The sequence below is a fragment of the Dendropsophus ebraccatus genome, chromosome 15 (genome assembly GCF_027789765.1).
Source record: "Dendropsophus ebraccatus isolate aDenEbr1 chromosome 15, aDenEbr1.pat, whole genome shotgun sequence".
Classification (NCBI taxonomy): Eukaryota; Metazoa; Chordata; class Amphibia; order Anura; family Hylidae; genus Dendropsophus; species Dendropsophus ebraccatus.
In genome coordinates, this window is record NC_091468.1 from 62,012,506 (window position 1) to 62,037,304 (window position 24,799).

At 46.8% G+C, this 24,799-nt stretch overlaps 1 protein-coding gene across 1 annotated transcript; it reads left to right on the forward strand.

Annotated features, from left to right (window-relative positions):
- Positions 1 to 1,515: 1,515 nt before the first annotated feature.
- Positions 1,516 to 15,904, forward strand: LOC138773836 (oocyte zinc finger protein XlCOF6-like). Its single transcript, XM_069954267.1, has 9 exons — positions 1,516 to 1,601; positions 9,482 to 9,638; positions 9,751 to 9,918; positions 10,007 to 10,135; positions 10,248 to 10,412; positions 11,503 to 11,626; positions 11,723 to 11,820; positions 12,544 to 12,601; positions 13,500 to 15,904. The coding sequence occupies exons 2-9, from the start codon at positions 9,531 to 9,533 to the stop codon at positions 14,927 to 14,929; spliced, it is 2,280 nt and encodes a 759-aa protein (XP_069810368.1). The 5' UTR covers positions 1,516 to 1,601; positions 9,482 to 9,530; the 3' UTR covers positions 14,930 to 15,904.
- The last annotated feature ends 8,895 nt before the right edge of the window (positions 15,905 to 24,799 follow it).

Genomic DNA, 24,799 nt, shown 5'->3' on the forward strand with positions numbered 1-24,799 from the left:
CAAACGCATTTCTTTTATTTGGGGGGTATTTGTTTTTACGCCATTCGCCCTGGGGTAAAACTGACTTGTTATATATGTTCCTCAAGTCGTTACGATTACAACGATATGTAACATGTATAACTTTTCTTGTATCTGATGGCCGGTAAAAAATTCAAACCATTGTTAACAAATATATGTTCCTTAAAATCGCTCTATTCCCAGGCTTATAGCGCTTTTATCCTTTGGTCTATGGGGCCGTGTGAGGTGTCATTTTTTGCACCATGATGTCTTCTTTCTATCGGTACATTGATTGCGCATATGCGACTTTTTGATCACTTTTTATGAATTTTTTTCTGGATTTGATGCGACCAAAAATGCACAATTTTGAACTTTGGGATTTTTTTGCGCTGACGCCGTTTACCGTGCGAGATCAGGAATGTGATTAATTAATAGTTCGGGCGATTACGTGCGCGGCGATACCAAATATGTTTATTTATTTTTATTTATAACATGGGGAAAGGGGGTGATTCAAACTTTTATTAGGGGAGGGGGCTTTTTACTAATAAGAACACTTTTTTTTTTTTTTTTACACTTATACTAGAAGCCCCCCTGGGGTTAGGGTTATTCCCCCCTGGGGTTAGGGTTATTCCCCCCTGGAGTTAGGGTTATTTCCCCCTGGGGTTAGGGTTATTCCCCCCTGGAGTTAGGGTTATTCCCCCCTGGAGTTAGGGTTATTCGCCCCTGGAGTTAGGGTTATTGCCCCCTGGGGTTAGGGTTATTCCCCCTGGGGTTAGGGTTATTCCCCCCTGGGGTTAGGGTTATCTCCCCTGGGGGACTTCTATTATAAGTATACTGATCTCTCATTGAGATCTATGCTGCATAAATTTGCAACATAGATCAATGAGATCGGCACTCGTTTGCTTTCGGCTGCAGCCACCAGGGAAGAGCTGCAGAAGGTAATCGCATCCGATTACCTGATTAACTGGCACGGCAATCGGACCGTGCCCACTAATAGCTGCGGTCCCGGGCTACACGCGGCAACCGGGATTGCGGCGGTTCAGAGTGGGGTCGCCGCGCGGCCCCGCTCTGAACACCTCTTGTGGTACGTCATGCGTCCTTAAGAGGTTAAACCATTTTATATGGATTTTTCAATAGGATGTAAAGTTCATATTTTATACTTTTATACCTTCGGAGCCTGAGAACGTTTCGTTTTTGAGGTTGAAAATCGACGACAAGTTCACTCATATTTACATGAGGTTTAGATGTGGTTTCTTTTTTTACCAAAAACATCTCACACCTTCTGATTTTATAAACTCTATGGGACGCCCCCTAATTGTGCGGCTGACGTGATTTTTCCATTTGAAGAACTTTCCTGCAGCAGCTTCTCTCTCCTCTTCTCTGACCTGTATAGACTGGAGCGACTGCAGGAGGACACACCAGGAGGAGGAGTTATGCCTTACAGGGATGATGTCACTGGAAGGGGCGGAGCCTCCACAGCTACAGGACAATAGAAGCTAACAGAGGGCAAAAGGACCTTCGATGATGTCATGATCATGTGACCATTCAGGATGCTGACTGTGCTTTTGGTGGAGTTAGCGTGTGGTTCTGGATTATATGAACAGGTAATGATTTATACACACACAGCTCTGCACCGTATACTGTATATACACACAGCTCTGCACTGTACACTGTATACACACAGCTCTGCATGGTACACTATATACACACACAGCTCTGCACCGTACACTATATACACACAGCTCTGCACTGTACACTGTATACACACACAGCTCTGCACCGAATACTGTATACACACACAGCTCTGCACTGTACACTGTATACACACAGCTCTGCACCGTACACTATATATACACACAGCTCTGCACCGTACACTATATATACACACAGCTCTGCACCGTACACTGTATACACACAGCTCTGCACTGTACACTGTATATACACACAGCTCTGCACTGTACACTGTATACACACACAGCTCTGCACCCTACACTGTATACACACATAGCTCTGCACTGTACACTGTATATACACACAGCCCTACACTGTATACACACACCGCTCTACACTGTATACTATATACACACACAGCTCTGCACCGTACACTGTATACACACAGCTCTGCATGGTACACTATATACACACACAGCTCTGCACCGTACACTATATACACACAGCTCTGCACTGTACACTGTATACACACACAGCTCTGCACCGAATACTGTATACACACACAGCTCTGCACTGTACACTGTATACACACAGCTCTGCACCGTATACTGTATATACACACAGCTCTGCACCGTATACTGTATATACACACAGCTCTGCACTGTACACTGTATACACACAGCTCTGCATGGTACACTATATACACACACAGCTCTGCACCGTACACTATATACACACAGCTCTGCACTGTACACTATATACACACACAGCTCTGCACCGAATACTGTATACACACACAGCTCTGCACTGTACACTGTATACACACAGCTCTGCACCGTACACTATATATACACACAGCTCTGCACCGTACACTATATATACACACAGCTCTGCACCGTACACTGTATACACACAGCTCTGCACTGTACACTGTATATACACACAGCTCTGCACTGTACACTGTATACACACACAGCTCTGCACCCTACACTGTATACACACATAGCTCTGCACTGTACACTGTATATACACACAGCCCTACACTGTATACACACACCGCTCTACACTGTATACTATATACACACACAGCTCTGCACCGTACACTGTATACACACAGCTCTGCATGGTACACTATATACACACACAGCTCTGCACCGTACACTATATACACACAGCTCTGCACTGTACACTGTATACACACACAGCTCTGCACCGAATACTGTATACACACACAGCTCTGCACTGTACACTGTATACACACAGCTCTGCACCGTATACTGTATATACACACAGCTCTGCACCGTACACTATATATACACACAGCTCTGCACCGTACACTATATATACACAGCTCTGCACCGTACACTGTATACACACAGCTCTGCACCGTACACTGTATACACACAGCTCTGCACCGTACACTGTATATACACACACACACACACACACACAGCTCTGCACTGTACACTGTATATACACACAGCTCTGCACTGTACACTGTATACACACACAGCTCTGCACCCTACACTGTATACACACATAGCTCTGCACTGTACACTGTATATACACACAGCCCTACACTGTATACACACACCGCTCTACACTGTATACTATATACACACACAGCTCTGCACCATACACTGTATACACACACAGCTCTGCACCATACACTGTATACACACACAGCTCTGCACCGTACACTATATACACACAGCTCTGCACCATATACTATATACACACACAGCTCTGCACCGTATACTGTATACACACACAGCTCTGCACTGTATACACACACAGCTCTGCACTGTACACTGTATACACAGAGCTGAACACTGTATACACACAGCTCTGCACCGTACACTGTATACACACACAGCTCTACACTGTATACACACACAGCTCTGCACTGTACACTGTATACACACATAGCTCTGCACTGTACACTGTATATTCACACACAGCTCTGCACCGTACACTGTATACACACACAGCTCTGCACTATACACTGTATATACACACATCTCCGCACTGTTCACTGTATACACACACGGCTCTGCATTGTACACTGTATACACACACGGCTCTGCATCGTACACTGTATACACACACAGCTCTGCACTGTACACTGTATACACACACGGCTCTGCATCGTACACTGTATATATACACAGCTCTGCACTGTACACTGTATACACACACAGCTCTGCACTGTACACTGTATACACACACAGCTCTGCACCGTACACTGTATACACACACAGCTCTACACTGTATACACACACAGCTCTGCACTGTACACTATATATACACACAGCTTTGCACCGTACACTGTATACACACACAGCTCTACACTGTATACACACACAGCTCTGCACTGTACACTATATATACACACAGCTCTGCACCGTACACTGTATACACACACATCTCCGCACTGTTCACTGTATACACACATGGCTCTGCACTGTACACTATATACACACACAGCTCTGCACTGTACACTGTATACACACAGCTCTGCACCCTACACTGTATACACACACGGCTCTGCACCCTACACTGTATACACACACGGCTCTGCACTGTACATTATATACACACACAGCTCTGCACCGTACACTATATATACACACAGCTCTGCACCCTACACTGTATACACACACGGCTCTGCACCCTACACTGTATACACACATACAGCTCTGCACTGTACACTGTATACACACTCAGCTCTGCACCGCACACTGTATACACACACGGCTCTGCACTGTACATTATATACACACACAGCTCTGCACCGTACACTATATATACACATAGCTCTGCACTGTACACTATATATACACATAGCTCTGCACCCTACACTGACTCTGGATGTGCAGTGGTATAGATTAGTCATGTGACCAGACAGGAAGTTGGGGGGTTATGGAATGTATGAGTGTGACTTGGTGTCATTTGTCTTGTTAGTTTTCCTTTATTTTCGTTCTGTATAGCAGTCGGAAGCACCATAGAGAGTCTCTGCTCTGGCAGTGGTATCTCTTCCTGTTTACACAGGTTGGGGTTTAGGAGGTGATCCCTGCTCATGTAACCCCGCGCACCCCTAGTAATGGGAGTAAAGTGATATAACTAGGCATGAGCGAACCTCGAGCACACTTGGGTTTGTCCCAACCTGAGCCCGCGCCATTTGATCACCGGTGGCTGAAGAAGTTGGATGCAGCCCTAGAGAGTCCTTGGAAGCAGCCTTCTACTCCTTCAGCCACTAGTAACCAAATAACACACGCTTTGGTTCGGACAAACGAGTGTTCTTAAAGCGTAACTGTAATTTCAGGGTCATTTTTCTGAAAACATTAAATATCAACAGTACAAGCGATTTTAAGAAACTCTGTAATAGGTTTTATGTACTAAAAGAGTTTCCTTCTGTACTGAAAAAGCAATCTCCCAACCTCCCCCCTCACATCAGAAGAAGAAGGATTTCTGTCTCCATTATGTGGCTATGGAGAGGGGAGGGGCTGTTAGGAGTGACTGAGCACGGAGCAGTCCTGCACAGCACAACACCCTGCAATCTTCTCTCAGTAAGTTCATAGATAAGCACTGACCTTTCTGACACCTGAATCCTGCGGTTTAGGTGCCCAGAGAGTCTACAAACAGCTGACCTTCATGTCACCTCTTCCTGCTCCCTCATCTCCCTCAGCCCCTCCCCCCTCCATAGGCTTACAATGGAGAGAGCAGAACCCGTCTTCACTGGCTTCTCTGTAATGAAGACGGTTTTGCCTGATAATGCACAGATAAGAAGTCGGGGGGGAGGCTGGGAGATTGCTTCTTGAGTACAGAAGAAGGCTTTTTTGGCTGATAAAACCTATTACAGAGTTTCATAAAATCGCTTATACTACTGATTTCTGCAATAAAAAAACATGACAGTTACGCTTTAAGGTTCACTCATCCGTCTGTCTGTTGAGTGTAAAGGTGCAGCGGACCAGATATATGGAAGAGAATGAGTGGGGACGTTGGAGAGGATGATGATGATGATGATGGTGGTAGTAGTAGTAATGATGGCTATGGATGACTAGGGCCTCTCTCGATTGTAAAGCGCTTCAGCTCAGTAATGAGGGGATGCTGGTGATGAGCTGTGGGTTGGTAGAGAGTGATGTCCAAATCTACCAAATGGCTGGGCCTTGTAGTGTGCCACAGCCCTATCTCTCACGGTCACTGGCGATGGGTTGAGGTCTCTGGCGCTTCCCTTTATTCTCTCTCCTGGGGGGTCTGCTGTAGACGTTTTAGGGGGGCTGCACTTGTGTCTTTGGTGGTAATAGTGGTCAGTGGGATGGATATGTGGGCCGACCCCATATACTGCTGTCTGGGATGGTGCCAAGATGGCTCTTAGTGTTGGAGTGGTGCAGATTAAACCAGACAACCAGGAGCGGAGGATGAGGCGTCAGGTGGTGCTATATTAACTTTTTACTGAGAGCTTGCTCACATAGGCACCTGTACAATCCAGTCCTTTACAGTTCTTTAAGTGGCTGGCGGCCTAAGATGGGTTATTGAACTTGTGTGGAGGAGTGTCAAGGAGAACTTGAGCCGTCGTCCTCATCTTCCCAGGGAGCTTTCTGACAGGTATATAGGCCGGGCCAGGCGCCAACTAAGACGTTTCCTAGAGAATCCATGGGTAGCTCGATGCATCCCCCTTGGACTCAGACGGTACTGAGAAGTTATGTCTGTTACCACCAAATATACTCAAGTCTATTCGCTCAGCTGTCCTCCTTCTCCTCAGTCTTTTTTTTTTTCCTCACAGTGACTGACACCCTGTTTGTACTGACTGACTGAACCCACTCCTCCTCTTCTCTCTCACTGAACCTACTCCTTCACTGACTTCTCTCTAACTGAACCCGCTCCTCCCCTGACTTCTGTCTAACTGAACCTACTCCTCCACTGACTTCTCTCTGACTGAACCCGCTTCTCCACTGACTTCTCTCTGACTGAACCCGCTCCTCCACTGACTTCTGTCTGACTGAACCCGCTCCTCCACTGACTTCTGTCTGACTGAACCCGCTTCTCCGTTGACTTCTCTCTAACTGAACCCGCTCCTCCGCTGACTTCTCTCTGACTGAACCTGCTTCTCCGCTGACTTCTCTCTGACTGAACCCCCTCCTCCGCTGACTTCTCTCTGACTGAACCCGCTCCTCCACTGACTTCTCTCTGACTGAACCCTCTCCTCCGCTGACTTCTCTCTGACTGAACCCGCTTCTCCACTGACTTCTCTCTGACTGAACCCGCTTCTCCGCTGACTTCTCTCTAACTGAACCCGCTTCTCCACTGACTTCTCTCTGACTGAACCCGCTTCTCCACTGACTTCTCTCTGACTGAACCCGCTCCTCCGCTGACTTCTCTCTGACTGAACCCGCTCCTCCGCTGACTTCTATCCTATCCTACTCCTATCAAAACTAAACTGTCCCTTCCTATAACAGCTGAGTTTTCTGTGAAGCTCATTAGCATAGCTCCACCTAGTTACAGGAAGCTTCCCTCACTCACTGTTACTGCTGGTGGCATTGCTGCCTCACAGCTAGGGGTTCGTGACACTAACCTGTCCTCTGCCTGCCAGTAAGACTGGTATCAGAGGATACATAGAACAGTATACATTAATACAGTCCAATACACAGAATACAAGTAGGTGACTAGATCATGCTGGGACACTGCAGAGGCTGATGTAGACTGGCTGAGAAGGCCTCCATAGCGAACGCTGATCTCTGTGATCATCTTTACCGAAATCCCCATTGTTGTAGGCTGGATATTTGTGTATGATTATGGTGATATTATCGGTTGCTGTCCCTCTAAATCTAAATCTGTCCCTGTAAAGGGGCCTTAAGACTGCGTGCATGCGTCCACGTTTGTGAGTCTTGCAGTGCTGCAATTTGCGGCACCGTTATTCCCTATGGCTCTGTATTCTTGCAGAGGATTTTCAATCTGCTGCGAGAATGTAGCCACATCCTACTAATCATCAGCTGGGCCTTTAAATTACCTACATTACCTGCCCGCGCTCCTGCCTGCTTCTCCGGCTTCCAGGTCACTCATGTTGCGGTGGGACAGTTTACTAATTGGCTGTGCGGGACGTCAGTGACCTAGAAGCTGCAGAAGCAAGCGGGAGCGCGGGCAGGTAATGTATTATCTTGTTTAAAGGCTCAGCAGATGATTAGTCAAAGTGGACCGGTTGTTTAAAAGAACTTCTGACATGTTAAAAGTTTTGATCAGTTCGGGTGTAAAGGGATTATCCAGCGCTACAAAAACATGGCCACTTTTCCCCCCTCTCTTGTCTCCAGTTTAGGTGTTTGCAATTACGCGCCATTTACTTCAATGGAACTGAGTTTCAAACCCCACCCAATCTGGAGAAAAGAGAGGGGAGAAGTAGCCATTTGTTTGTAGCGCTGGATAACCCCTTTAAGTGCTCACACCCGTACCGATCGGGAGAATGAGGGGGGAGGGGACCGCACTGCAGCACATCCTCTCCCAACTCTGTGTAAGAAAAAAAGACTCGGCCTCCATTATAGGCCTGATTCTTTTTTTCTAACACAGAGTGGGGAGAGGAAGCACTCATCCTCCCGATCGGTAGGGGTCTGAACACTCAGTGTATCTGATCAAAACTTTTGACGTGTCTCTATGACATGCCAAAAGTTTTCTGAAACAACAGTGACACTTTAAGCAGGATGTGGCTACATGTAGAGTCATAGGGCCTAACTGTACTGTATATCGTAGCGAGACACGAAGCGTGAAATTCACTGTGAATGCAATAGGTGTGAATGCAGCCTAAAAAAAAGGTACTTCCATTATTAAAAAAAAAAAAAAAAAAGGGTCAAGTATCAGCAGCGAGTGTTCCTAGGAACACTCATTCAGCCAGTAGTCGGCCCATGAAGTGTCAGTAGTTGGCCCATGAGTGAGCAAACATCTGCTCGACGGCTGATTTGATCTTTTGTGTAAACAAGAGATGAATACTGTATATAGTTTTTGCACCTATTCTTTGGCCTAACTTCTATTTATGAACCAGTATTCAACAAGTGAATATTTTTTTAATGCAATTTGTTTTTTAATATTCCGGTTTTGAGTATTTACCCAAAAATTAGCATAATCTGGATATGCGCCTAATTTATCATTTGCAGAAGGCAGATTGCTAATGTCCTGAGAGGTTTAGGATACAGGGAATAAGGAAAGTATGACATTTAAAGTGGTTGGCACAATGCAGTATGTGTCCTGTGTAAGGTTATGTTCACATTACGTGAACATCCGGCCGTTCCATGACCCCGGCCGGGTCACGGAACGGCCGGTCTTAGCCTGGATCATCCAGGCCGGTACATAAGTACCGGCCGGGTGATCTTTCCGTCCGCGGAGCTCTGATGCGGGTGCATCAGCGTGCGCCCGCATCAGAGCTTCCCATAGCACAGAGTGAAGCAAGCGGCTCCGGCCGTGTGAACTTACAGGTCCTTCTGCGGCCGGAATTCCTTGAATTCCGGCCGCAGAAAACTGACCTGTCAGTTTTTTCCGGCGCCTCAAGGGATCCTGGCCGGAGCGTATATGATGTGAGTACGCTCCGGCCGGGATCCCATTGAAGATAGGCTGTTTCCACCCCGCAAAACTACGACCGTAGTTCTGGGGCGAGAACTACGCCCGTAGTTTTACGTTGTGTGAACATAGCCTAATTCTGTATACACTACATATTATACTATAACATACTCTTCTATATAAGTCACTTCTGTTGTAGGCTATCAGTAGTTCTTTATAATTATTAGTTTGGGAGACACTGCACCTCGTAATATAATTTGTTTCCTATCAGGTTCCTTAGGTCCAAGACTCTCACAGCTATAGTTTTCTTTTGATATACAATGGCAATTGTCACGAATGACCCAGCAAGGATGGATGAAGACAGGAATTACATGGCTGCCAGGATATTAGACCTCAGCATAGAGATGATCTACTGGATAACCGGAGAGGTGAGAGCTTCACATGACGTCACTCCTATCTCTATTGGTAATACAGGGAAATATCTAAAAAGATGAAAGATTGTTAGACTCTCTGTAGTGATAAGTGTCTCGCCATACACAGGATTACAAAGTGATAAAGAAGTCGTCTGGTGAGTGTGTGGCGCCCCCTGTGTCCGGAGGCTCGAACAGCACCCAGAGCCCCATCACAGATCCTCCATCTCATTCACTGATAGATGAGAAGAAGATTCTAGAACTGACCTTCAGGATCACTGGGCTGCTGACTGGAGAGGTGAGCAATGCTGCTGGGAATGCTGGGACATTATACAGTAACACCAAGGGAGGTGTCTGGAGGATGACGGGATCATTGTGTGTGTCAGGTTCCTATAAGGTGTCAAGATGTTGCTGTCTATTTCTCCATGGAGGAGTGGGAGTATATAGAAGACTGCAAGGATCAGAGGGATCCTTTAAAACTTACCATTGAGATAATCCACCTGATAACTGGACAGGTGAGTGTCTTATATAATTTCACTCCTGTATGTTTTAAAAGAAAAGGAAAATGACTGGAAAGATGAAGGATTGTTAAACACTCTGTAGTGATCAGTGTCTCGCCATACACAGGATTACACAGTAGTGAAGAAGTCTGGTAAGTGTGTGGCGCCCCCTGTGTCAGGAGGCCAGAGCAGCATCCAGAGCCCCATCACAGATCCTCCATCTGCATCACTGATAAATCAGAAGAAGATTCTAGAACTGACCTCCAGGATCACTGAGCTGCTGACTGGAAAGGTGAGCAATGCTGCTGGGAATGCTGGTGCGGCTGGCAATGGGTGAGAAGCAGCAACACAGGGGGGCAGATGTTAGGTAGGCTGGAAGCACCTCATGGGCTTGTCACGGTGAGCCAGGAGTGGGACCAGCTGGTCACCCCTGAGCGCTGGCTCGACAGCACCATGCATATTTGAGAGTTCTAGTTGCTGTTAGGCCCAGTTCACACTGAGCAAAAACAGCGGAATTCCCGCAGTACTCAGTGTCCTGTAGTATCTATGGGAGGGCGTGTGTGTCCTCCCATAGAATACACTAGAGAATATAGCAGACAAGTTGAATATATTTGAGAATACACTGGTAGTTGGCGTTAGTTGCAATAGACTTTAGTTGTGCTGCTAAGTTTAGTTTGGATGCTGACTGCTATGGGATCGGGGCCTATTTAGGCGCAGTGGCTCAGCTGGGGCTGTTAGAGACAAGTCATGAATCCACAGGAAAGGACATCTGCTGATACTATTATGTGGGCACAGAGAGAAACGATAATATGGAGTTCAGGTCCAACTAGTGGATAAGATAGTTGTCCGGGAGACCCTCTAGAGACACGCTAGCAACTTGCAGTAGAGACACGGCCTTTGCACTTGAACTACTGACTCAGAAATTGAATAACCCTCTGTAAGGGTAGAACTCCTGAGGTAGCTAGCTCAAGGATTGGTTAGCAAAATATCAGAATACAGCAATGGCAGGAAATATGCAATGAGTAAGGGCAAGTTTACACAGAGTAAAACTGGCGGAATTCTCAGCAGTAGAATCCTGCCAGCCTCCGTGTCATACTGGCTCACACGTGCCTCCTTTCTCTGCGCAGAAGAATGGACATGTCAGCCTAATGGAGACATCAGTTAATCCTTATACACTTTCAGCCGTGCAGTAGAACAGTGACATCTAGTGGCTGGAGTTGCACACTACAGACTACAGTCTCGGAGGTTACACACACATATGGTACCGACCTATTCCTGTTTAGAAAAGACAGTGGACCCCTCTCTGGGACAATACAATAGGACATTATACAGTAACACCAAGGGAGGTGTCTGGAGGATGACGGGATTATTGTGTGTGTCAGGTTCCTATAAGATGTCAGGATGTTGCTGTCTATTTCTCCATGGAGGAGTGGGAGTATATAGAAGGACACAAGGATCTGTACAAGGACGTCATGATGGAGGATCAGCCGCCCCTCACATCACCGGGTAAGAGGAGACCTTCCCTGATTGTAGAGGAGAGAACAGATCATCTGATATATCACATATAGACAATGTATTCAGTCACTGTGTTACTTCCTATAGATGAAGACAGCCAGAGAAACCCACCAGAGAGATGTCCCCGTCCTCTATATTCCCAGGATTGTAAAGAGGAGCAGCAACATGTCCCCCTGGATCATCAGGTAGATGGAGCGGAGATTCCTGTAAATCCTCTATAGATTGATGTAATGAAGCCGTATACTAGACTCCTCCAGCAGAGTATACTGTATGGACGTATACTTGGCATTTGTGGCTCAGTGTGGGTGTATATAATGTTCTGCAGAGTAAACAACAGCTCAATGCCAATCAGCTGCTTCTAAGGCAGAATACTGTTCTGTATAGAAAGTGTCACCAGTATACTGGTATGTTAAGTACGTTGGGGGAGATTTATCAAACATGGTGTAAAGTGAAACTGGCTCAGTTGCCCCTAGCAACCAATCAGATTCCACCTTACATTTTCCAAAGCGTCTGTGAGGAATGAAAGGTGGAATCTGATTGGTTGCTAGGGGCAACTGAGCCAGTTTCACTTTACACCATGTTTGATAAATCTCCCCCATAATCTTTATCTTCGTTGAGCCTCATAGAATATACAGTTCAGTCTTTAGCCATCATTTCATACAGCGATATAAGTGAAACATTTATGCTTGGTTGAATGTTTCTTGTATCTGATCGCTGCTTCTCCTTTAAGGGTGCGTTCACACGTACAGGATCCATGCATTAAATCTGCTGCGGTCCTGTATGTGTGAACGCACCCTAAGGGAAAATTGGTTTGTGCTATATAAGGGGTGTGGGCCTTTAACTGGATATAGAACAAATTAGAAATCCAATGCCTTTCTTCTCATGTCCTTAATGTGTGATCCTTACAGGAAACTGATAGTGAAATGACGACTGGAGTGGAGGGACCCGACACAGTGACAGTGAAAAGTAAGAATCTCTCCTAAATCCTATCTCTCTCTGCAATTTTTTTTTTCTATTAATGGAAAGTTACAATAACAATCACAAAAGATTGGAGGGAAAATGCCATTTCATTGTGAATGGTTAAGCACAAAAAAATTCCAAAGTGCAAAATTGCGCATTTTTGGTCGCATCAAATCCAGAAAAAATTTAAATATAAAGTGATCAAAAAGTCGTATATGCGCAATCATGGTACCGATAGAAAGAACACATCATGGCGCAAAAAATGACACCTCACACAGCCCCATAGACCAAAGGATAAAAGCGGTATTAGCCTGGGAATAGAGCGATTTTAAGGAACATATATTTGTTCACAATGGTTTAAATTTTTTACAGGCCATCAGATAAAAGAAAAGTTATACATGTTACATATTGTTGTAATCGTAACGACTTGAGGAACATATATAACAAGTCAGTTTTACCCCAGGACGAACAGCGTTAAGACAAAAACCCTCCCCTCACCACACATTGAATTTTTTTCTGGTTTCGCAGTGTACTTTATGAAAAAATTCAGCCTGTCATTGCAAAGTACAATTAGTGGCGTAAAAAATAAGGCCTCATGTGGGTTTCTAGGTGAAAAAATGCAAGTGCTATGGCCTTTTATGCACAAGGAGGAAAAAACGGAAGTGTGAAAATGCAAATTGGCCCGGTCCTCTAAGGGTTAAGAAACACATAGATTTTACCACCAGTATAAGGTGTATGGACAGAAGATATTGGTGGACAGAGGGTTTAGAGGTGATGGATTTTTAACGTTAGATATATGTATACATATATCCTCATAGTCATCACGCTGCCATCACTCCTTTTGTTTCTTTGGCTCTATATGTATTTTCTTTTTGGAAAAATAAGAAAATGTCTCTGTTTCTAGGTGAAGACTGGATCCCAGACCTCCACGGACATCTCCTTTTACCTCCCTATTATGAAGATAGTGCAGGAACTAATTCAATAATTCCAGTAATCATCCATAGCGGCCACTTATCCACTGATCCCTCTGGTCACAAGAAACCTTCCCCTAACCAACCTGTAGTTGCCAAAGAAAGACCATTTATATGTACAGAATGTGGAAAATCTTTTCCTAGGAAATATAATCTCGATTTACATCACAGAATGCACACAGGGGAAAGGCCATATCCATGTAAAACATGTGGGAAACGTTTTACCCAAAAATCTGGTCTGGTTGAACATCAGAAAATTCACACAGGGGTAAAGCCACATTTATGTACAGTATGTGGGAAATGTTTTACCTACAAGTCAACTCTTGTTGAACATCTGAAAACCCACACAGGGGAGAAGCCATTCTCTTGTACTGAGTGCGGGAAGTCTTTTATTCAGAAATCAGGCCTTAAGTCACATCAAAGACTTCACACAGGGGAGAAGCCATATTCATGCCCTGAATGTGGAAAGTGTTGTAGTCATAAATCAAATCTTAAGGAGCATATAAAGATTCATACAGGGATCAAGCCCTATTCATGTACCGAATGTGGGAAATGCTTTAGCGAGAAATCAAGTCTTGTTAAACATCAGAGAATTCACACAGGGGAGAAGCCATTTTCATGTACAGAATGTGGGAAGTCTTTTACTGACAAAAAGGGACTTGGTAAACATAAGAAAACTCACATAGGGGAAAAGCCATTTCCATGTACTGAATGTGGTAGATGTTTTGGTCAAAAATCCAAACTCGCTGAACATGAAAGAATTCACTCAGGGGAGAAGCCATTTTCATGCCCCGAATGTGAGAAATGTTTTAGAAAGAAAGCCAACCTTATGCAGCATCTAAAAGGTCACACGGGGGAGAATCCATTTTTATGTCCATTTTGTGAGAAATGTTACACCCTTAAATCATCTCTCATTCTCCATATTAGAACTCACACAGGAGAGAAACCGTTTTCATGCGAAGAATGTGGTAAATGTTTTAGCCACAGATCAAGCATTGTTGAACATCAGAGAACTCACACAGGGGAGAAGTCCTATTCATGCACAGTGTGTGGGAAATGTTTTAGCCAAAAATCAAACCTTACTTCACATGAAAGAATTCACACAGGGGAGAGGCCATTTTCATGTCCAGACTGTGGGAAAACTTTCAGGCAAAGATCGAATCTTGTTCAACATCAGAGAACTCACACAGGGGAGAGGCCGTTGACATGTCCTGAGTGTGGGAAGTCTTTTAGTCGGAGATCTAATCTTATTCAGCATCTAAGAACTCACACAGCGGAGAAACCATTTGCTTGCCCTGAATGTGGTAAATGTTTTAGTAATATGGCAGATGTTACGGCACATCTAACAGCACACTCAGTGTAAAAGCCCTTTTAATATTCACATTATAGGGAATGTGGCAGGTGCTGACCTGAATGTTTTATACATAGTCTTATACACACAATACTATACAATAGAACAGTGGACACCTCACATCTGTCTTGGCTTTTAACCCATGCACCATACATTTACAGCGCAGCAGGTGCGTAGCATTTACGTGCAGCGGACGGGTCCATAGCTGGGACGTCAACTTGTTGTGTACAGTAACAACTAGGATGAGAGACAAAACTAATCCCAGCTGTTTCACTCCTTAGAAAACATGGATTGCTGTGATCCTATGGGATATTATGGCAGTCAGTGATGTGCATAATATAGTAACCTAGAGAAGTTTAAAAAGAATCTGAAAAAATAAAAAACTCCCATTAATAACACTTTTTTTTTTTTTTTTTTTTTTAATATATGGATGCCGTGATCCCAATGAGTTGAGTGATAAGGGGTAACTTGGCATTTGGCTAACTTTTGTACTATGTACTTTGTATTTGTATCTAAACGCTCCATGGGCCTAACATTAGTCTTTTATAGGCACTATTATTTTACCAAACTGCATAGATTAATAATGGAAGCAAATATAATAAACTTTGTAATATATCTTATCAGACAAAAATGGTTCTGTTTGATGAAGCATCTTCCCCGACCCATCAACTTTTATCCACTCCGAAAAATCTGCTTAGCAACGGACATTTGTTTACTGGTTAGGACTTGTAGCAGCTCAGGGATCAGATTACAAGTAGTACAAGTCAATGGGGGAGGGAAGGCTTGGGAACACACACTACATAGAGAGAGAAAATGCCTTATACAAGGTAATAAATAATGGTTAGATATAGTGCTGCCCTCATGTATACACAGGGCAGCTTATACTAAAAAGTATATTGAAACGACAGGTATTCTTTTAGTTTGCTTCACTTGATATTCTGCTGTTACCTTCATCCTGGCTTTTATTAAACAGTTGACTAGAGATCATCTCAGGGCTCGTGTTTTTTTTGTTCATTTTTATAGCTTGTAACAGCGCTGGTTGCCTCTACACGCTACTCGTGGTCTGTTCTCGGTCCTTCAGCTGCATTCTCCATCCGGTCCATGACATCGGGGGACCCACCAGTGCAAACTCTGCTCTAAGCCTATGGTTCGTGCCGTCGCCTCAGTTGCATGCCTGCTTTCCTGACTTAAAGGTCCAGTGTGCACTGTGTTATTTCTTCCGTCACCTATCTTGAATTGTCATTGCTTACTTAAATCTGCTCCACCTGTTCCTTCTTACTTGCATTGTTGATTTTATGGGTTTCTGAGGGAAGATTATTGCAGTGACCAAGGCTGGCGTCAGCACAGGGCTTTACCAGGGTACTGTAGTGCAGCACTGAACACTAGAAGACACATGACATGGGAAAACTGATCTTGCTACCCCTCCCTTTTACTCACACCCCCACCCCTCCAACCGATACCCCTATTTTCCCATAAAGAAAAACACTCTTACACCTATTTCTTTGGAAAAATATGGCCACAGCAGCCAAGTATTTATTAAACATAAATAACATAGAAAAAATGTATCACCATCCAATTATGTATAAATAACATTCTGAGAATTATCCGAACCGGAAAGGGGGTCCTTGAAGCTAAACATAAAGAAAAACCGGCCACCAGAATTACACCAACCAATATCCGTATTATCAAAACATTCCCGCCCCCAGCCGGTTACCCCAGGCTCAAAAGCCTCCGTACATCCAACACCACTGGCCGATTTCAAATTAATAATACCCCCAACTACTCCCCGGGACACCACCCAGACAGGAGCCCATACTCCTCTCCATTATCCGATGATCCACCAGTTAAAGTGGGCATCTCTCATTACGTACCCATTCCATTAATTTTAACCAACCCCAAGGACCCCCTAACCCGCCAACCGCTGCTATGACAAAGAAAAGGCATGCACAACCCCCCACCCCCCAAAAAGGAGGGGGAGAAATCCCCACAGTCAAAAACCAATTAGGGAGGGATGGTGGGACTCTTCGGCTGCCGCTTCACGTGTGGCTGCCCACGCTTGGACCGGAAGAGGTTTTTTCACTTCCTCCTACAGTCTCCACCCCTTGCTCCCTCTCCCAACCCAGACCAACGTCCAAACCATATTAACCCCTTCTCGCCAGTTTCCCTGTCATGCCGGCCTCCCTCCAACTGCGTCTCGTCTGGCCTTTTTTGGAGGAGTAAGACCTGCACAGAGAGAAAAGGGTGAAGGACCTGATCACATGACCCGAAGGTCCTCAACCCTACAGTGCGAAGAGCAGCCTAACAGGAAGAAAAAGAGGGAGAAGACTGAGCTGTAAGTGCTGTGTGTCAGTTAGTGTCTGTGTCAGTAATATGTGGCTGTGTGTCAGTTAGTGTCAAGTGATTGTGCATGGTGTGTGGATGATGGGTGCGTAGTGGAAGGATGGATGAGGGGGCCCGCTGAGGCTCTGTCGTCTGAGGGTCTGCAAAAACCTGGAGCTGGCCCTGGCTGTGACTGCCGTTCTGTGTATCATGACCCATAGTCTTTACTGTCTGCTTCTCTTTTGCTTTGCTCTTGCTCTTATTCTCAGGACCAGCCGCCACCTTTACCAGGACCACACGTGTGGAGTGACCTGGTGTCCTCTTGCAGCAGAAGTCCAACTTCAGCATACTGGAGAAGGATAAAGGTTAAAGAAAAGAGGGCAGTTAGTCGCTGCTCTCAGGTGTGGCCCAAAGTCAAACTGGTTCAATAATGCGGTGGGTTTACAATGGGATTTCTCGAGCACAGTCCGCCATCTTCCCAGAGAAATGACATTTGGTGAACAACCCCTGTAAGGACAGAAGAGATGTATGGCTACCACACAGGAGTAGTATATGGGGCCAACCTTTACCAACTTTATCGTAAACTACATGTGCCTCTGTAGGCGGCCATTTTATGGACGGGGGATGCACACAGGGCTTGGATGTCGGAGGGAGCTACATAATTAAGCAGAAAATGGCCACAGTGAAGCCTCAGTTTCATTTTAAAATGGTTGTGTGGGGAGCAGAAGAGGTCTTACCCCGGCGCCCACATCCATCTTTTCAATCGTATACTTCCTGAGACGTGTCAGCTGGGATCATGACTAGAGTTGATCGAACATTGGGAAATCCTAGGTTCGATCAAACTCGAACATTCACGAACCTGCCGCATTTGATTGCTGATGCCTTCCCGGTCCGTGGGGAAGGAGAAGACTGCGCGAGTACCATCTGGTATTCCAGGATTCAGCCTATTACCTAGGCTGAATCTTGGAATTCCAGGCGGTACCCGGGCTGTTTCCTCCTTCTTCACGGACCGGGAAGGCATCAGCAATGAAATGCGGCAGGTTCGTGAATGTTCGAGTTCGATCAAACCTAGGATTTCCCAAGGTTCGATCAACTCTAATCATGATGTCTAATAGCTGTGATGATCGTGACTTCTTTTTCTTGGAAGATATATGTCTGAGACGGTGGATTGCTCCCCGGACAAGTACAGCTTACCATAAAGTTGCACGCTTGAATTGAATCCTTTTATTTGGCTCTTGGTCACAGCCATCTGACTCCATTCAGTTACCCTAGTCCCGACACAGACATTATGGTCATGTGACCCATGTTGCTGCCTAAACCTCTATATAGCCCCAGACTAAGTATTAGGACATGGATTACGAAGAAGATTCCATATCCTGTTACATCCTATCGGAAGTCCTTAAATTCCCCTTTAAGGCCCCATTCACACGTCAGTGTCAGTTTTTCCTGTCCGGAAATCCTGATCATGAGGCCTTAAAGGGGTTATCCAGAGCTACAAAAACATGGCCACTTTCTTTCAGAGACAACACGACTTCAGTTCAGGTGCGGTTTGCAATTAAGCTCCATTCAGTTCAATGGAACTGAGAAGCAAAACCACGCCCAAGCTGGAGACAAGAGTGGGGCTGTCTCTGGAAGAAAGTGGCCATGTTTTTGTAGCGCTGGATAACCCTTTTAAGAGGGTTATCCAGCACTTCAAAAACATGGCCACTTTCCCCCCTCTCTTGTCTCCAGATTGGGTGGGGTTTCAAACTCAGTTCCATTGAAGTAAGTGGAGCTTAATTGCAAACCACACCTGAACTGGAGACAAGAGAGGGGGAATAGTGGCCATGTTTTTGTAGTGCTGGATAATCCCTTTAAAAGGCTTGAGGAAACCTTCAGGATTTCCTAGCAGTAATCAGTTTTTATGTTCAGGAAACCATCAGTAGTGTCTTCAGGATTTCCTGATGCGTACCAGGAAAGCATCAGGGTTTCCTGAGCTCCCATAGACTTCTATGGGGGAACTCGTTCAGGAAATCCTGATGAAAATAGGATAGGTTCTATAATTTCCTGACCTGTTTTCCTCAATGGACACCCTTCAGAGAAAATCCTAAAGGCTGTCAGTGTTAAATACAACCCCATGGGTCAGAAAATCCTGACAGGAATTCCTGATAAGAAAAACGGACAGATTCTCCTAAAGTGTGAAGGGAGCAGATGAATGTGGTTTGATGCTAATCTATGTCTAAAGGTCATATGCAGTGTACCAGAGCGGGTGTGGCCCTTGCTATGTTTCTTCCCACCTGTAGTAAGGTACCTTTGTATAAGACCCTCTAGGTGAAGGGAATCAGCACTCTACCTAGATTTCCTATTTCTACCTGCACTTCCTATTCTCTACCATTAGATGTCACTGTATTGTATGCACAGCTGAAGGAGATTGTTTACAAAGGGTTAACTTACCAACTGTCACTGTGGTATGAGGTGATTTTCCCCTGACCAATCCCTGAGCTGTGTACCTCATGTTATCTCCCCAATCACTGGCCAGCATTTAGGCCTTCCAGTTTGTTTCTGCCCAATCAGGGAGTAGTTTATTTCCCTGAGGGAGATCTAGTGAGTTGTTCCAGGGTAGTGACTAAATCCCATACCGCAAAGGGACCTCACTGGGTGCGCGCACACAGCTCCCAGGCAAGCCCCGCCCCGGCCGGATTTCATTGGCTGCTCCACTCCGGGCTTCCTATCAGTTAAAATCAGACCCTACCGGACGCCCGACCCTAATCTGAGCGTTTAGTATTAGGGTTAGAGTTGGGGCAGTGGCGGATTAAATGTACCCTGGGCCCTGGGCTGTCCACCCAACCTGGCCCCCCCCCCCAGTCAATCTGCCCCCATTATGATCCGCTACTGCCCCCCCCCCCCACGCTGTCCCCAAAAAACACTGCCTGCCTCCCCTCCCTGCTGACCCCAATAAACATAATGTTTGGTCCCTTGCTGCTACTCCCAGTAAGCATTGCCCACCCCACTTCCGCTGCCCCCAATAAACATATTGCCAACTCACCCTGATGTTGCGCCCCCCCCCCCCCCCCAAGGTCACAGCAGCACAGAGAATGTCAGGAGAGGAGGGGGCTGATCTTATAGGGGAGGTCACAGCAGCACAGAGGATGTCAGGAGAGGAGGGGGCTGATCTTATAGGGGAGGTCACAGCAGCACAGAGGATGTCAGGAGAGGAGGGTGCTGATCTTATAGGGGAGGTCACAGCAGCACAGAGGATGTCAGGAGAGGAGGGTGCTGATCTTATAGGGGAGGTCACAGCAGCACAGAGGATGTCAGGAGAGGAGGGTGCTGATCTTATAGGAGAGGTCACAGCAGCACAGTGTATGTCAGGAGAGGAGGGTGCTGATCTTATAGGGGAGGTCAAAGCAGCACAGAGGATGTCAGGAGAGGAGGGGGCTGATCTTATAGGCGAGGTCACAGCAGCACAGAGGGTGTCAGTAGAGGAGGCTGCTGGTCTTATAGGGGAGGTCACAGCATCACAGCAGCACAGAGGATGTCAGGAGAGGAGGGTGCTGATCTATAGGGGAGTTCCCAGCAGCACAGAGGATGTCAGGAGAGGAGGCTGCTGGTCTTATAGGGGAGGACCCAGCAGCACAGAGGATGTCAGGAGAGGAGGGTGCTGATCTATAGGGGAGGTCACAACAGCACAGAGGGTGTCAGGAGAGGAGGGTGCTGATCTATAGGGGAGGTCACAGCAGCACAGAGGATGTCAGGAGAGGAGGGTGCTGGTCTATAGGGGAGGTCACAGCACCACAGAGGATGTCAGGAGAGGAGGGGACTGATCTTATAGGAGAGGTCACAGCAGCACAGAGGATGTCAGGAGAGGAGGGTGCTGATCTTATATGAGAGGTCACAGCAGCACAGAGGATGTCAGGAGAGGAGGGGGCTGATCTTATAGGAGAGGTCACAGCAGCACAGAGGATGTCAGGAGAGGAGGGGGCTGATCGTATAGGGGAGGACACAGCAGCACAGGATGTCAGGAGAGGAGGGTGCTAATCCTATAGGAGATGGTCCCCCTTTCCCCCCCTTATAGATGATTCCCCTCTTTCCCCCTTATAGATGGTCCCCCTCTCTCCCCCTTTATAGATGGTCCCCCTCTCTCCCCCCTTATAGATGGTCCCCCTCTCTCCCCCTTTATAAATGGTCCCCCTCTTTCCCCTTTTATAGATGGTCCCCCTCTTTCCCCCCCTTTATAGATGGTCCCCCTCTTTTTCCCTTTATAGATGGTCCCCCTCTTTATAGATAGTCCCCCTCTTTTTTCCCCTTTATAGATGGTCCCCCTCTGCCCACCCCCTTATAGATGGTCCCCCTCTGCCCACCCCCTTATAGATGGTCCCCCCTGCTTCCCCCCCTTATAGATGGTCCCCCTCTTCTCCCCCCCTTATAGATGGTCCCCCTCTGCTCCCCCCCTTATAGATGGTCCCCCTCTGCTCCCCCCCCTTATAGATGGTCCCTCTCTGCTCCCCCCCTTATAGATGGTCCCCCTCTGCTCCCCCCCTTATAGATGCCCCCCCCCCTTGCACAGCAGTCAGTAAATAAAAAAAAAAAACACAACTCACCTGCCATCCGTTCCTGTCGATCCTCTCGACTCCTGGTCTGTCCCCGGCTGCCTCCGGCTAATGATGCGGCTGCCGGGGGTGTCTCGTCCTCTCCCCGGCAGCGCGCGCATCACACAGCTCACTGTGCCGTCTGGGCCCTGACTTCTGGTACAGAGCGTCTCTAACGTGCGCTCTTAATACCGGAAGTCAGGGCTTAGGTGGCACAGTGAGCTGTGTGATGCGCGCGCTGCCGGGGAGAGGACGAGACACCCCCGGCAGCCGCACATCAGCCGGAGGCAGCCGAGGACTCCTGTGACCGCAAGCGAAATAATGCTTGCGGTCACAAGAGTGCAGTGGCGGGCCGGGCCGCAGCGGCGTGGGCGGATTATAATGTGGGCGGCGCGGCATGGGGCCCCCCGGAGCCTCGGGCGGCCGCCCAAACCGCCCACATTATAATCCGCCACTGGGTTGGTGGTCGGATTAGGGTTACTAAAATCATCTATCCCCTTCCCACACAACCAGGGTTAGGGTTGGGGCTGTGGGGAGGGTTAGACATGAGAATCAGTGGGACGTAACCCTAATCCGACCCCCAACCCTAACCCTAATACTAAACGCTCGGATTAGGGTCGGGGGTCTGGCAGGGGCTGATTTTAACTGATAGGAAGCCCAGAGTGGAGCAGCCAATGAAATCCTGCCGGGGTGGGGCTTGCCTGGGAGCTGTGTGCGCGCACCCAGTGAGGTCCCTTTGCGGTATGGGATTTAGACACTACCGTTGCGGTATGGGATTTAGACACTACCGTTGTTCCAGTGAGGATTTCTGTGAGGAAGCTGCTGCTATGACTCCCCTGTACAAGACCCCATCTTAGCTATGAGCACATAGAGGTGACTGTGGTGAACAGGGACTCTAGCTACGCTGGGCGGCTGCTCTTTATTCATCCTGATAACCAAGACAGGATCTCAAGTCAGTGGCTGGGTAAGCGGATAAAGCCCATAAGACTCCACTACGATTGTTAGGTTTCCTAAAGGTGCGTTTACACGAAACAATAATTGGCCCGATCATACGATTACCGATGTCGGAGTAACGATTTTTTTTTTTCATAACGATCAGCATTTAGACGGTACATTATATCGTACGGAAAATGGTTTTGCGATCGTTTAAGCCTATCTCACACATTAGTTAAATCGGCGAACGACTGTTTACACGGAACGATCTGCGAATTTTTTGTGAACGACGATTTGAGAACATGTTGAAAGATCAAAATGAACGATTTCTCGTTCGTCGTTTGATCGTTCGCTGCGTTTACACGTACGATATTGAATTCGATCGTTATCGCGCAAATTTGCACGATAGTCGTTACGTGTAAACACACCATTAGTAGTCCCCGACCGCTAAATTGGGATCTACTGTATTAATTGGTACTAATTGGTTCCTGTTCAAGTTCAACAAAGGCTCTGTGATTTTATTACCCTACACCAGTGTTTCCCAACCGCTGTCTCTTTAAGCATCCCGAGAAGCTGCGGCCGCGCAGCTTCTCGGGATGCACAGATTACTTTCATGTTCGGGCGGAACATTAAAGTAAGCAGAATATAGTAGCAGGAAGTGTCAGCGTCCTGCTCCTATATTCACTCCCATACACTTCATGCCAGCAGCCTATGGGACGCAAGATGGAGCCAGAAGAGGAGGAGGAGAGCTTCTGCCTGCAGCCGCAGCGCGGATTAGGTGAGTATGATGGTTTTTTTTAAGGGGCAGAGCAGGGGGCATTATTAGTTCATGGGGGGCACCTCTGGGGGCATTATTAGTATATGGGGGCACCTCTGGGGGCATTATTAGTTCATGGGGGCACCTCTGGGGGCATTATTAGTATATGGGGGCACCTCTGGGGGCATTATTAGTATATGGGGGCACTATTAGTATATGGGGGCACCTCTGGGGGCATTAAAAGTATATGGGGGGAACCTCTGGGGGCATTATTAGTTCATGGGGGCACCTCTGGGGGCATTAAAAGTATATGGGGGCACCTCTGGGAGCATTATTAGTATATGGGGGCACCTCTGGGGGCATTATTAGTATATGGGGGCACTATTAGTATATGGGGGCACCTCTGGGGGCATTAATAGTATATGGGGGCACCTCTGGGGGCATTAATAGTTCATGGGGGCACCTCTGGGGGCATTATTAGTATATGGGGGCACCTCTGGGGGCATTGTTAGTATATGGGGGCACCTCTGGGGGCATTATTAGTGCATGGGGGCACCTTTGGGGTCATTATTAGTTCATGGGGGCACCACTGGGGGCATTATTAGTTCATGGGGGCACCTCTGGGGGCATTATTAGTTCATCACAGCAGGGGATCCTACATACAGGGGGCATCCCACATTCCTAGTCGCTTTACTGCACATAACACCAAACAGCGCAGTTACTTTGAGAGCCGACAGTAGGGAGAAAGGGAAGGAAGTTGCTAGAAATGTGCGGAGCCTAAATTGTTTGTCTTGCAGGTTCTGAAGAGATGAAAAGTAGCTGGAAGCAATCATCATGGCGGATGGAGAGGAAAAGGGAAAGTGACTCCTCAGATCAAAGAAGACGTCACCTGTGAGTCACTGTATGACACTTTTCTTATTTTGTAGAACATTATTTAGTAGGGGCGCCCCGAGGTGGAATAGGTTGGGAAGCACTGCCCTACACCTATACTAATAGTGTGTGTGTTGGTATATCTAGGGGTGGGCACATACCACTCCTGGCCACTGTGACAAGGGGCACACCACCATCTTGCCCAGCAACCTCTGGTTACCACACATACTGTATAAATGGCTAAAATCAAATTGGAGTTTTCTACTGGAATTTAGATGTGACTGTTTTTGCCAAAAAAAAGACCCAGAAGTTGTAGACTCTTCCTGCAGCAGCTTCTCTCCTCTTCTCTCTGACCTGTATAGACTGGAAACACCAGGAGGAGGTGTTATGGTTCATAGTGATGAAGCCAATTGAAGGGGCGGGGCCTCCCAGCAT

What these genes read in the sequence shown, in the direction of transcription:
- LOC138773836 (XM_069954267.1), top strand. Translation starts at nt 9,531, where the DNA reads ATGGCAATTGTCACGAATGACCCAGCAAGGATGGATGAAGACAGGAAT. An exon ending in CTGGGCTGCTGACTGGAGAG is followed by an intron (nt 9,919 to 10,006) that starts GTGAGCAATGCT and finishes TGTGTGTGTCAG; the next exon opens with GTTCCTATAAGGTGTCAAGA. An exon ending in CGACACAGTGACAGTGAAAA is followed by an intron (nt 12,602 to 13,499) that starts GTAAGAATCTCT and finishes CTCTGTTTCTAG; the next exon opens with GTGAAGACTGGATCCCAGAC.